This window comes from Neolamprologus multifasciatus, chromosome 13 (genome assembly GCF_963576455.1).
Source record: "Neolamprologus multifasciatus chromosome 13, fNeoMul1.2, whole genome shotgun sequence".
In the NCBI taxonomy this organism is placed as follows: domain Eukaryota; kingdom Metazoa; phylum Chordata; class Actinopteri; order Cichliformes; family Cichlidae; genus Neolamprologus; species Neolamprologus multifasciatus.
Genome location: NC_140451.1, coordinates 11,772,238 through 11,784,699, shown reverse-complemented (window position 1 = coordinate 11,784,699; position 12,462 = coordinate 11,772,238). Strand labels below are relative to the sequence as shown.

The window sequence follows — 12,462 nt, the reverse complement described above, 5'->3', positions numbered from 1 at the left end:
TAACTATTATTTTTCTTTGTATGTGTCATCCTATTTAGAAGTTGGTTTGTTTCAATATTTTCTTTTTACATTTCATTATGTGTTTCTGTTTTCGTGTTCAGAGGGCAGGCTGTCAAAGTGTGTTGGGTCAAATTTTTAAATATTAATCCATTGTTGTCAGATCCACAATTGAAATGGCTGTCCTAACATATCTGAAGATAATCACAAACACATGAATGCATACTTAAACTAATAACTTTGCAATGGATAAAACTGAAAAATTGGAACGTTATCAATAGGGGAATGAATACAAAGGCAAAGAAATGCAACACAAGTTCAAACAAATAGTAATCTATATCACATTTTAGACTTTTTAAATTACACGTTTTACTTAAATTATGTTTTTGATGGATTTCAAGCAATATTATTTATATAAGATTTGGGCAGTCTTGGCATTTCATACAAGGCATCTTGCATAAAAGAGTTAATCAGCTGCACCTTAATAATTCGGAAAATGTTAGTTTTATTCAACCGTATACTTCACTAACCTTTACTTGGAAATGTTGGACTTGTTGTTCCACTACATTTGTTTGACCTCTTCAATTTATTGTTCTTTCACATTAAATTGTTAAACTCTATATTAAAGTTGTATAAAAACCCAAGTTTTATTTTTTTTTAAAGAAAAATAAGTTGTTTATGGCAAACTTTTTTTATATATAAATGTACCCATTTAACTTGTCTTTTATAGATGATTTGGTTAAAAAAAATCATGTAAAAAATCGTTAAATGTGCCGTCCTAAGTCTTACCTCTTACTGCGCATGCGTCAACTCTGTGTCCGGAAGAGCTGCAGGAACATGTTGGACGGTGGAAACCACAATGTTCAAGCACGTATTTCTGACAGGACCTCCAGGTAACAGTCAGCAGTGAGTGCACCCAGCGCTGCTGAAGCTAAAGTCGCTGTAAATCTAAAGCGGTCAGTCAGCTGTTTTAAGTCCCAGCGAAGAAAAAGTCAGTCTTAACGTTGATTTGAATGAAGGTTAGCTTGTTCCAGTTACTCTTATTCGGGTAACAAACCCAATTAACGTTTCAGCCTTTTTTTTTTTTGTTTCGTTTAGTTTGTGTTTATTATTCTTAGTATTATTATAACGATGGAGTGACGCGATTGATGATTTACATGAATATATTATGCTACCTAATCGTCTGAGAGCTGTAAGGATTAAATACATTGATTTACCATAGTAATACTTAGGCAGGATCCCTCAGCTTGAAACGGTGATATTTCAGTTGTTTGACAGTTTGTCTGTTTTGCCTTCAGGTGTGGGAAAAACCACCCTGGTCCAGAAAGCCTGCGAGGCTTTAGTGTCATCAGGAGTGGGAGTTGAAGGCTTTTACACGGAGGAGGTCAGGGAAGGAGGCCGGAGAGTCGGCTTTGATGTGGTCACCCTGACAGGAGCGAGGGGCCACCTGTCCAGAATCAGGTAGCGGTGTTGTCATGCAATCTCACTCAAACTGCCTGCTCTCTTTTTCTCACTTTGTTTTGATTCACGTCTTTTTTAACTTGCAGAGACAGTAGAGACAGCCAGCCTCACGGCAGGCGGGAGTACACAGTTGGCCAGTATGTGGTCGACTTGCCTTCATTTGAAAATCTGTCTCTCCCCCTCTTCAGAAATGTAAGTAAGCAGCACAGGGGCTTTTTTAAAAGCCACCCTCATCAGTAGATCACAGCAAGCGAAAGACTCCCTTCTTAACTCCACTTTGATTTTTTTCCTGAAAACTGATGGAATAATTGGAAGCTTGCAAACACGTAAATTCCACAGTGACATTTTTAGTGTTCGTGGTGCCGTCTGGCTGTCACTGACCGTGATTAATCCGGCATGTAAAGTGAACCTGGAGTGACGCCTACACATGCGCTGTAAAGAAAGATGTCTGTGCCTCGGCAGCGCGTGGTTCACTTTCATCTCACTCTCTCTGTAATCACAGCAGATCTGCAGTGTAGCGTCACGCAAAACGCTTTCGGTGTCAGTCATACGTGAAATATTAAAACGATGAGCGTCTGCCTGTAAAAGATGTTTCCCTTAACTAACCAAACTAAGCATCCAAAATAGTCTTTAGGGCTTAAATGAATAGATAGCTCCTCAGATGGATTGTGCTTGATTTTAAGCAACTAGGAAATTTCTCTTTTCTTTTTTTCTGGTGTTTTACAGACCAAAGGATTTGCTGACATTATAATTAAAGATCAATTGATGACAAAGTAATTGTTAGCTTGAGCCCCACTACTCCATTTAATGTCTGCACTGTTCATCTCCAGATTGGTTCGGCGGATGGAAGCAGCAGCAGCAGGAAGGTGTTTGTCATTGATGAGATTGGGAAAATGGAGCTCTTCAGCCAGTCTTTCATCAGGGCAGTGAGACAGACCTTAGATAGCTCTTCCTGCACCATCCTGGGCACCATCCCCATCCCTAAAGGTAAACCCCTCGGGCTGGTCGAAGAGGTGCGGAACAGGAGGGACGTCAAGGTGTTCACTGTGAGTATAAATAATCCTAGTATGCTTTCCCTGCTATTTTAAAACAGATTTTGATAGCTATAGGATTCTGCTTAGGCTGCATCCACTTGGCCTTAGGAAGCAGTCTGTTCAGTAACATTCAGGGGCCATGCCCTGCATTATCCCTCCTCTACGGCAGGATTAACTCTAAAACATGCGTGACTGATTTAACAACAAAGGGAGGTCTCAAATGTCAAAATAATTAATCGCGGAAGACTCAGTTATGGATTTTGTCATGCAAACTACTCACTGTACTCCCTCTCATGCTGGGGGAGTTATTACATGAGGCAGAATGAACCTTTTTTTAAAGACATACCATTGGTAATTTTACTTGTATTACAGCAGGTCAGATTAGGCATTGGACATTATATTCTATATTTATTTCATATTAATCTTTGTATTTAATGCATGGCTGTATATTCTGCTCACACAGGCTACAAACACTTTCTAAATTCTTTGTTTACTTGTTTCTTTTTCCCATTTAGGTGTCTAAGGAGAACAGAAATGCTATTCTACAAGACATCTTAGAGACACTGCAGGAATGTTTAAAGTTGAAAGCCTAATATTGAGCTTCGTATGGAGCCACTAAAAAGGAAAAACCCTGCAGCTCGCGTGTGGCTCTTTGCTGACTACAAGTTTTCTAAGTGTCAGCGCTGGAACAGTTCAAACAGCCCGAGACGATTAAAAGGATCTACCCGTGCTTTGCAACTGGGGTTGCGACCTAAGCTTAGAGGCATCCCTGGCTGCTGGGGGAGTTGGTGTGTCACATGCATTTATTTATGTACACAATTAATTTTTCTTCCCTTTCTCATACAGCCTCAGACTGGTGTGCATGCTGAATAATTGATTGTGAGATGGAAGACAGCGGGGAAATAGTTCAGTTTCTGGGTGAATACGTCAAAGCCTCAAAAACAGGTCTTTATTGTTTAACTGATTTATAGAGACATCAGAAGGCATTTTTCTTCTGTTAGTATAAAATCTAATTTTTATTTTCCCCACAAAGTCAGGTGGTGCTGCCGTTTTTAATAAAGGGGCGAACGAAGCCGTGCCCCTGTTGACTCATTTAGCTCTTTGCTATGCGAGCCTCCGTTTGTCTCATCAACCTGAGGCTGTTCTCATTGAAAGTCGATCAATATTTAACGATGCAGCCCATCCTTTCATGGTTTATTCATCGTCTAATGTGAACAGAAAATAATTTAAAAATAAACAGTTTGTTTTTCTCGGGTATTTATTGTTCATTTTCTTTACTGGCAAGTGTTTTCGTGTTCTCCGGCGCAAATAAATATGTTGCACTTTGCGTGGATTCCACACTCGGTCATGAGATATTCATCAATATCAGTGCGTAGTCCGATTAAAGTGAAGGATAAACGGCATCAGTGGATTTAAGGTTTTTGAGATGTTGGCATGCTTTCACAAAAAAGCTTCAAAGTGGTTTATGAAGGCTTGCAAAGGTAAAATGCATATTTTGATTACAAGTAAACAGATATTAAAAAATTTGATGAGCTGTGCCAGTGGCTATGAGTGAGGTGAAGTAGCTCAAGTACATTCAAAGTTCCCGAGTTTGCTGATCGTTTGCATCAGCTCGCTGCAAGTGGAATCTCTCCCTCTCTCTGCGTGAGCTCCACAGTCTGGCAGTCGCATAAAGGTTTTTAATAGAAACCCTCTGGCAAAGCTGTTTGTCTCAAAACCAAAGCATCTTTGGGTCGTTTCAAAGTGAAAATACTTTCCCCCCCCCCCTTTAAAAATAAAATAAAATAAAAACAACGCTTGTATAACTGATGTAACCTGTCAGGCTGGCTGCAGAAAGAGCTGCCAGCTGTGATGTGCGTCAGACACGCTGCTGCGCCAGCATCTGTTTTGTGGGCTCCGCTGACGTACGGCTGGATCCGCTGGCACCAGCAGCAGTCGCGGAAACGGCTTCAAAGTCAACATTTCACTGGTCGCATCTTTCAGCTAACACGGCAACATGATGTTGCTGTGGCTGCTGCAGAGTGGACGGTGCGGTTCAGGGCAGGGCAAGGCAAAGCGTAGCGCCGAGGGAGGCGGCTCTCCTGACTGGAAGGTGATTGTCAGCACCCTGCAGCAAGACAGCAGATGGGTTATGTAACAGTAGCCAAGGCCTTGCCAGTTGTACCATATCAAGGGTGTGTGTGGATGCATTCGATGCGTTATGATGTAATTAGCAACCATGCTGTCCAAACTGTCATGTTGTGGGCATATCATTGACAGAAGTGATTCCCAGCCGGGGGCACTTGCTGGCAAGGAAAGCACAGAAAGACTGTGGGTTGCTTTAACAAAGCTCAGCTGTAACACCTGGACGCCATGTGCTGAGAGCGCAACAGCATGAATACAGAGCTAAAAATGGATAAGCAGTGCAAACAATGAAGTGAATGCAAGGCACAGTAGTGATAACTCGGTTAAAGCAGTGAATAAATGGTAAAATAGATAGTTTGGTAAAGTTGATGGTTTAAAATAATGGTGGAATGGTTGGAAGAGCTGAAAGTACTCAACAATAAAGATCGCAAATCACCCAATAACAGGATCAATATGTTCTGTGTGAATGTAACTCCAATGTATGACTATGTATAAGGGTAAAAATGTGTCAAAATGCACACACACACAAACCAACTGTGTTTTGTTCCCAGTCTTATGGTAATGTTATGATATATGGTTATTGTGGTTTTCTGTAAACACCACGATTTTGTTCATATACAACCACTGTGCGACTGGAACAATAGACGTATTGCCAGGGGGCTTGAAGGTACTGTATTAATGTGTACTAACTGTGAGGATTGTTCCATCAAAGGTAATCTACAGGGTGGGCCATTTATATGGATACACCGTAATAAAATGGGAATGGTTGTTGATATTAAAGTCCTGTTTTTGGCACATTAGTATATGTGAGGGGCCAAACTCCTCAAGATGGGTGGTGACCATGGTGGCCATTTAGAAGTCGGCCATCTTGGATACAACTTTTGTTTTTTCAATAGGAAGAGGGCCATGTGACACATCAAACTTATTTGTAATGTCACAAGAAAAACAATGGTGTGCTTGGTTTCAACATAACTTTATTCTTTCATGAGTTATTTACAAGTTTCTGACCACTTATAAAATGTGTTCAATGTGCTGCCCATTGTGTTGGATTGTCAATGCAACCCTCTTCTCCCACTCTTCACACACTGATAGCAACACCGCAGAAGAAATGCCAGTACAGGCATCCAGTATCCGTAGTTTCAGGTGCTGCACATCTCGTATCTTCACACCATAGACAATTGCGTTCAGATAACCCCAAAGATAAAAGTCTAAGGGGGTCAGATCGGGAGACCTTGGGGGCTATTCAACTGGCCCACGACGACCAATCCACTTTCCAGGAAACTGTTCATCTAGGAATGCTCGGACCTGGCACCCATAATGTTGTGGTGCACCATCTTGCTGGAAAAACTCAGGGAACGTGCCAGCTTCAGTGCATAAAGAGGGAAACACATCATCATGTAGCAATTTCAAATATCCAGTGGCCTTGAGGTTTCCATTGATGAAGAATGGACCCACTATCATTGTATCCCATATACCACACCAAACCATCACTTTGTTGTTCCAACAGTCTTGGAGGGATCCATCCAATGTGGGTTAATGTCAGACCAATAGTGGTGGTTTTGTTTGTTAACTTCACCATTCACATAAAAGTTTGCCTCATCACTGAACAAAATCTTCTGCATGAACTGAGGGTCCTGTTCCAATTTTTGTTTTGCCCATTCTGCAAATTCTGTGCACCGATCTGGGTCATCCTCGTTGAGATGCTGCAGTAGCTGAAGTTTGTAAGGGTGCCATTTGTGAGAAGCTAATATCCACCGAAGGGATGTTCGACTAATGCCACTCTCCAGTGACATGCGGCGAGTGCTATGCTGTGGGCTCTTGCTGAATGAAGCTAGGACAGCCACTGATGTTTCTTCATTAGTGACAGTTTTCTTGCGTCCACATTTTGGCAAATCCAACACTGAACCAGTTTCACGAAACTGGTAGCATGGGAGATGGGTGGTCTTGTAGGGTGTCTTGCATTGAAATCTGCTGCAATGACCCGGTTACTGCGTTCACCAGATATCAACACAATTTCGATCCGCTCCTCATGTGTTAACCTCTTCGACATGTCAATATCTGTGAACTAAGAGAAACTTGTAAATAACTCATGAAAGAATAAAGTTACGTTGAAACCAAGCACACCATTGTTTTTCTTGTGACATTACCAATAAGTTGTGTGTGAGGGCCATGTGTCACATGGCCCTCTTCCTATTGAAAAAACAACAGTTGTATCCAAGATGGCCGACTTCTAAATGGCCACCATGGTCACCACCCATCTTGAGGAGTTTGCCCCCTCACATATACTAATGTGCCACAAACAGGACTTTAATATCACCAACCATTCCCATGTTATTACGGTGTATCAATATAAATGGCCCACCCTGTAGAACAATTTGAATGAATATGAAGTGAACTAATATCCATATCGCAGAGATGCATTCTCACCATATCTCTGTGACAGATGTCTGTGTGACACCCTCCACCCTTTATCCAGCACATGGAGGGCACAGAAATGCAAAGAGCTTACAAACAATCCAGGACAAAAGGGCGCTTTCTGGTTGGAGGGAAGGGTTGGGGCTGTGTGAGTGAGAGTGGCGGGGAGCTGGGGGCTTAGATGAGGAAATTTCTCCCCACTTATTGCACTATGTGGCACCAGCCCAGGAGGCACATTGACAGCTGTAGAGGCGGGGGATGTATGATATATTGTCCGAGAAGCCCTTGGCCAAAAGGCCAAGCACTACTGATAAGAATCTAACATATTGTTCAAAGACCATGTGGGAGATAAACAACAAGTCCAACTTTCTCCCAAAAAAAGAAAACAAAAAACAGATCTCAAATTCACTCTTTATTTCCCGAGATGACTATGATTTATTGTAAGATTTGAGGCTAAAGCTTCTTAACATCTGTGATGTCAGATTTCTCTGTGCCAAAGCCTGCACATGGTAAGTACTCAGCAATACTCCCCTTAAATCAAGGTCATTTGTCAGTGTAGCCTGGGTATGTGAGCTTTAATATTTTTCTCTGGGTTTTTTTGCCACTAGGTTTCACCTGGCCCCCCCAGAGTATTACAACCAGACTTTGCAATTTCAGATATATTCCCAGAAAGCTATCTGAGCTTTAATTCACCTTGCAGAAAGCCTTCTGGCAGCGTGCTCATTAACAAGCCAAATATTCACATAGCAACGGCCAAACCGGCTCCACAAATATCTGTGCCATGCAGTTCACTCAGTCGGTTGTTTACACAAATAAACCTGAAAGGCTCTGTGCACAGATAGCAGAAGTGGACTTCTTTAAAATTAGTTTCTACTTCTGCCACGAGTGAGGAGCCTTAGGTGCTATAACTCAGCTGCATGGGGATTATCATTAGACTGATTAGAGATTTGTGTAAAAATCCACACACACTAACTACTGAAACTACTTTACTACTACTGCTACTGTTCTATCAATCTCCACAGCCTTGTATTGTGGCAGGATGGATAATACCAAAAAGCTATTGTGTCTGTGTATAATGCCTTAAACCCAGCAGTAATCCAAGTCACAATGGATAATCCAAGTCCACTGTCCCCACACCACATAGTGGTAAAAAAAATCCTGAGTCAGTCCACACCTTACTGTGCTAATAAGTATGGCAAAAGTCTGCGGATCCTGACAGGTGGGCAGTTAATGTCAGAAAGGATCCAAAGGCAGTGGAAATTATGCCGTTTGATCCGGGCTCCTAACTACTATTCCACCCTGCTGCCCACCGCAGATAGCTCCTAAACCATTCTTCCCATTACCTCACCTTCATGGGCTCCCCGGGGCTGCTGGAGGCAGACAGTGTTGGATTTCAAAGCCTTTGCCTGAGCTGCCAGCATACCTTTCCTGCAAAAGCTCACTTTACAGAATGAAAATAATATAAAAGAAAACATGAAATAATGGCATAAATAAATCCTTCCACGATCTCAGAAATGCACATTTTTCCCCTTTACTATTCATACAATGGGTTGCACAGCTGTATATTTATTTCAACGTAACAATTCTGTGTTGTTCAAGAGAAACCACTAACCTATTTCCTGTGGGAATGTGTCATGTGTGAGGAGTCATACATCCTGTAAGAGGAACATGGCCAGTTTTGCATCAGCTGGGTTGGATATATCTTGTGGTCAGTATCTAGTGGTTAGATAGAGGAAACGTATCAAACAAAGAGCGGAGGTGCATGGGTGTGAGTTGGTATCCATTGCTCCGCTACATGATCCTAAACTCGAAGCCTCCAGAAGCATCACTGTGTCTTCAGAGGAGGGTTAAAATAGCCCCTAGGAGCTGTGGAGGAAGGAGCAGGAGCTGTCAGTGGATGATATGTAAGGTCAGAGGGCAAAGAGGACACAATGATCTGGGTTATGGTGAGCCATTGATTGGCTGGTACTGCTCCCCTCAGGGCCGCTGAGCTGATGTGTCCGTCATTCCAAAACTTTACAAAAGAGAAAAAATATATAGAGAGAGTAAAACCCTCAAACGTTTCTACTCAGTGTACATCAAGAAAATAGCTGCCATATGTACATGCAGCAGCTTTATGCCATATCAAGAATGTCATTGTGGATCATTAACTCCTCCACCGCAGAGTGCTCTAATGACATATAGATTATCGCAGCGTTACATAAACTGAACAAATATATGGAGCGCTTTGCAGGATATTGAAAGGGTCGAGTCAAGAGGTATTCATCTCTACAGCGTGTGGATAATGATTCACAGATTGTCGACCTGCTGTGATTAATGCCTCTGTTGGGTGCTTCTGACAAATTTACACCACAAATGCAAAACTGTTCAAACTTTTTTCCATTGCACACGCTACTGTAGCTGCTCTGTGCATGTGTGTATGCATAGGTATGTGCCAAGACCACACTGTGACTTTTGGCAGCATGGTCTGACTTAAAAGTTCACAACTGTTTTGTTTTGGGGGGGGTTTAAAGTCAGTGATAGTGTTACTCAACACAAATTTTATTTAGTGGTTGCAGGGTAAAATGACATAGTTTAATGTGTATGTGCAGGCCTAATGGTACAATCATAGTATGTTATGAAGGTCTGCATGTAACTAGTGCATGTTGAAAATGATCAAGAACAGAGACTTCAAGCTCAGCTCAGCTAATGTTTCCACAGCTTAAACTGCTCCCAAAAACAGTTCAGCCATGGTAGTCTCTTCCACTTGAATTAACAGTTCAGCAATTTTTAGCCTTTGCATGAAGTGTGAGGACTTTCAAATTTGAAATTAAAATTTCAGACACAGCATTTGCACCTCAGCTGATATGAGCTGCTCTAATAGATCAAACACAGCCCATGCTCATACTTATGTAGGTCCTATAGGTCATCACACATGGAAATAATTAGCATTTTAAGATATTTTTTGACTTTGCAGTTTTCAGTGTATTTTCATGCGCACTCTGTGTTCTAAGCCATCTGTTTGAGGCATCTTTTAGGGAATCAGTAGATATTTTGTAATGCTAAACAGTGTTAAAAATGCTTTATGCATGACTAATTATGCAGCCATGTCTGCAGAGTTCCTGGATCTGGTGCTTCTGAATGATGTCAGGTTTACATATGCAAAAATAAGACTAATGATGTGAGGGTAATTTTAGCCTAGCTTGGCCTTTAATCTCTCTATTCATCTAATCCTTTTTCTCTTCAAAGCCTCCCGAGATGACAACAAAGCTCCAGCAACAGAAATTTTCAGCAAAACTGTCTTAGAAATGATTTCTTTTAATCACAACCACAGCAAGTTTTTTTTTTTATGTTTTATTATTAATAGTCTCTGCTACATTAGTATCTGTATCAAACAAGCTCGGCAGTATCAAACTGCTGATCTGTGGTTAAGTAAATTATTTTGGTGCACCACACACACAAACTCATACACACACGCGCACACACATGAAACATGTGAAACAGAGGAGCTGTAAAGATGTAATAGTACAACGAGCATCGTGAGTTGAGGATATGGTGAATACTTGGTCATAACCAGGTCAAGATGATACCACTGGGATTCTAAACAGACCGTCTGCTGAGCAGGTGGGTTTCTATACAAAGATTACCAAAAAAAGAGAACTACTACTCAAACAAAAAGAAGGAATACAGATTCAAATCTGCAACTACACAGTGCACACATACACTTTTCTTCTTTTTGCTTGAACAAGAAAAGCGAAAAAGAATATAAACACTCATAAAAATTATTTATTATAAGGACTTTCAAGCCAGCTAAGTGATTTCTATAAAATCCGTCAAAAATAAAACTGTGGTATGTCTTTTAATCATAAATATGGTCAGTAGTAACTGTTTTTAATATGTGCACTGCACATTCGAAACAATTTTTTTCAATCTCTATAAATCATCATCGATAAACTCAGAGGTCCCTTTTCCCAAAGAACTTTTTGAAGACAGACTTGTTGCGTGGCCGCGGCAGGCTCACGTAGCTCCTCAGAGCTGCGTCCTGATATTTGTCCTGCTCCCACCCAGCCAAAGCCAGCAGTGGAGGCTCAGAGCTTCTGCTTGCTGATGCGCTGTCTGTTGACTTGTCTCCCACCACCAGAGTCACACAGTAGTTGGAGCCTGTTTCCAAGCCTTTGCCTCCAGGGGTGCGCAACATGGGTTTGATCTTTTGGTAAGTTGCTGCAAAAAACACCAAACAGAAAACATTAGAAGACAAAAAAAATAACACAGATATTATAGATTATAAATGCTAAAATGTATTTTACTAGCTGTATACTAACATGAAGTAAAGGAGTGGGAGCGACGCTTGCTACTTAGCCAGTCCTGACCACTGCATAAAGGGGAGTGGGGAGAGGAAGAGGCGTTGTCTTTGAAGCCTCCAGAGAGTCTGTGAGTCATCATCTGCTTTAAGCTGCCTTTATCAACATCTAGGAGGGGTCAGAGAGAACATTAAAAGTAGGACTAAAGTGACAGAGGAGAGGAAAAGCAAAACCCTTTATTGTACTAACACCAGTCTTAGTTATGTTGTTTTAATATGCAAGTAGACAATACTTTAGCTCCCCCTAGTGGTACCAACTGTACCTGCAACAACCATTCACTAGTTCTTTGGTTATTCAAAGCCGTGAAATTAAATCTTTTATACTACATTAGCTGATAAAAATCATTGCACTTAAAATAAATCAATTGTAAATTGTACGTAAAACAATAATAACAGAGTGCATCCTCTAACCACCAGCCCAGAAGCCGGCGGTGGAGAATGGTGTCTATTTTGCTTCTGTATTGCCGTGTGCGAAAGTGGGGCAGAGGTATTTGTTAAACTGGTCCCAGATAAATGCAGCTTTTGTCTGCACAGCAGAGGCTCTCACCGCAGCAGCCTGCATCTGAGGATGAGATTAAATGTTCATCCAAACGCTTGAAGTGACTCTGTGGCATGTGATTCAACTCTCTGGTGAGGACAACAATTTCTTTGGTCTGGGTGGTACCCGGCGGGTTGTGCCTGGGAAACGGCTGGGTGACATCATGTTGAGAGGAACAGTGGCAACCGTTTGGATCATGACATCCAAAACAGAAGGGGGGCTTTCTGTGGACAAAAGAATTGCAAGCTATTATTTTACAGAAATTAATATCAAAGATTTTGTGGAATTCAAATTATCTGAAAGCATCTTACAAGGAACTGGGGAGATCTTCATTAAAAGGGACACCTAATATTGAAGACCTACACACTGTCTGACCTTTAAAAACACACACAAATGAATTAGAATAATAATACTGAACATTAATTCAGTGTGAGCTGTGAAATAACTAGTTTACCTGTGCTTGCTTGTATTTTCATCATCCATTTCTTCATCATAAAGCGTGAAGATGCATTAAGCAGATATTCAGACCCATCACGGAGCCTAAAGATCAGAAA

The 12,462-nt window shown here is 41.3% G+C and overlaps 2 protein-coding genes across 8 annotated transcripts in view; one reads left to right on the top strand and one right to left on the bottom strand.

Annotated features, from left to right (window-relative positions):
- Positions 1 to 780: 780 nt before the first annotated feature.
- ntpcr (nucleoside-triphosphatase, cancer-related) lies at positions 781 to 5,691 on the top strand. Of its 2 annotated transcripts, none has more exons than XM_085183701.1 (5): positions 781 to 890; positions 1,296 to 1,458; positions 1,554 to 1,650; positions 2,289 to 2,504; positions 3,008 to 5,691. In XM_085183701.1, the coding sequence occupies exons 1-5, from the start codon at positions 857 to 859 to the stop codon at positions 3,083 to 3,085; spliced, it is 588 nt and encodes a 195-aa protein (XP_085039827.1). In that variant the 5' UTR covers positions 781 to 856; the 3' UTR covers positions 3,086 to 5,691. The 2 variants fall into 2 exon arrangements, with proteins under 2 accessions (XP_085039827.1, XP_085039826.1); XM_085183700.1 differs by having other exon boundaries at positions 1,545 to 1,650.
- A 3,821-nt stretch (positions 5,692 to 9,512) lies between these two features.
- mymx (myomixer) overlaps positions 9,513 to 12,462 on the bottom strand; it is a 27,801-nt gene continuing 24,851 nt past the window's right edge. For 3 of the 6 annotated variants that reach the window (XM_085183683.1, XM_085183686.1, XM_085183684.1), the window contains exons 30-34: positions 12,363 to 12,448; positions 12,220 to 12,283; positions 11,918 to 12,132; positions 11,333 to 11,479; positions 9,513 to 11,231 (exon numbers count right to left, since the gene is read on the bottom strand). In XM_085183683.1, the coding sequence (XP_085039809.1) occupies positions 10,966 to 11,231; positions 11,333 to 11,479; positions 11,918 to 12,132; positions 12,220 to 12,283; positions 12,363 to 12,448 (778 nt within the window). In that variant the 3' untranslated portion in view covers positions 9,513 to 10,965. The remainder of the gene's footprint in view (positions 11,232 to 11,332; positions 11,480 to 11,917; positions 12,133 to 12,219; positions 12,284 to 12,362; positions 12,449 to 12,462) is intronic. The other 3 variants (XM_085183682.1, XM_085183681.1, XM_085183687.1) reach the window with 2 other exon arrangements.

Bases quoted from the DNA above. Each gene is read 5' to 3' on its own strand.
- ntpcr (XM_085183700.1), top strand. From the start codon at position 857: ATGTTCAAGCACGTATTTCTGACAGGACCTCCAG. The intron at 891-1,295 runs GTAACAGTCAGC...TTTTGCCTTCAG, and splicing joins ATTTCTGACAGGACCTCCAG to GTGTGGGAAAAACCACCCTG. The intron at 1,459-1,544 runs GTAGCGGTGTTG...TTTAACTTGCAG, and splicing joins GGCCACCTGTCCAGAATCAG to AGACAGTAGAGACAGCCAGC.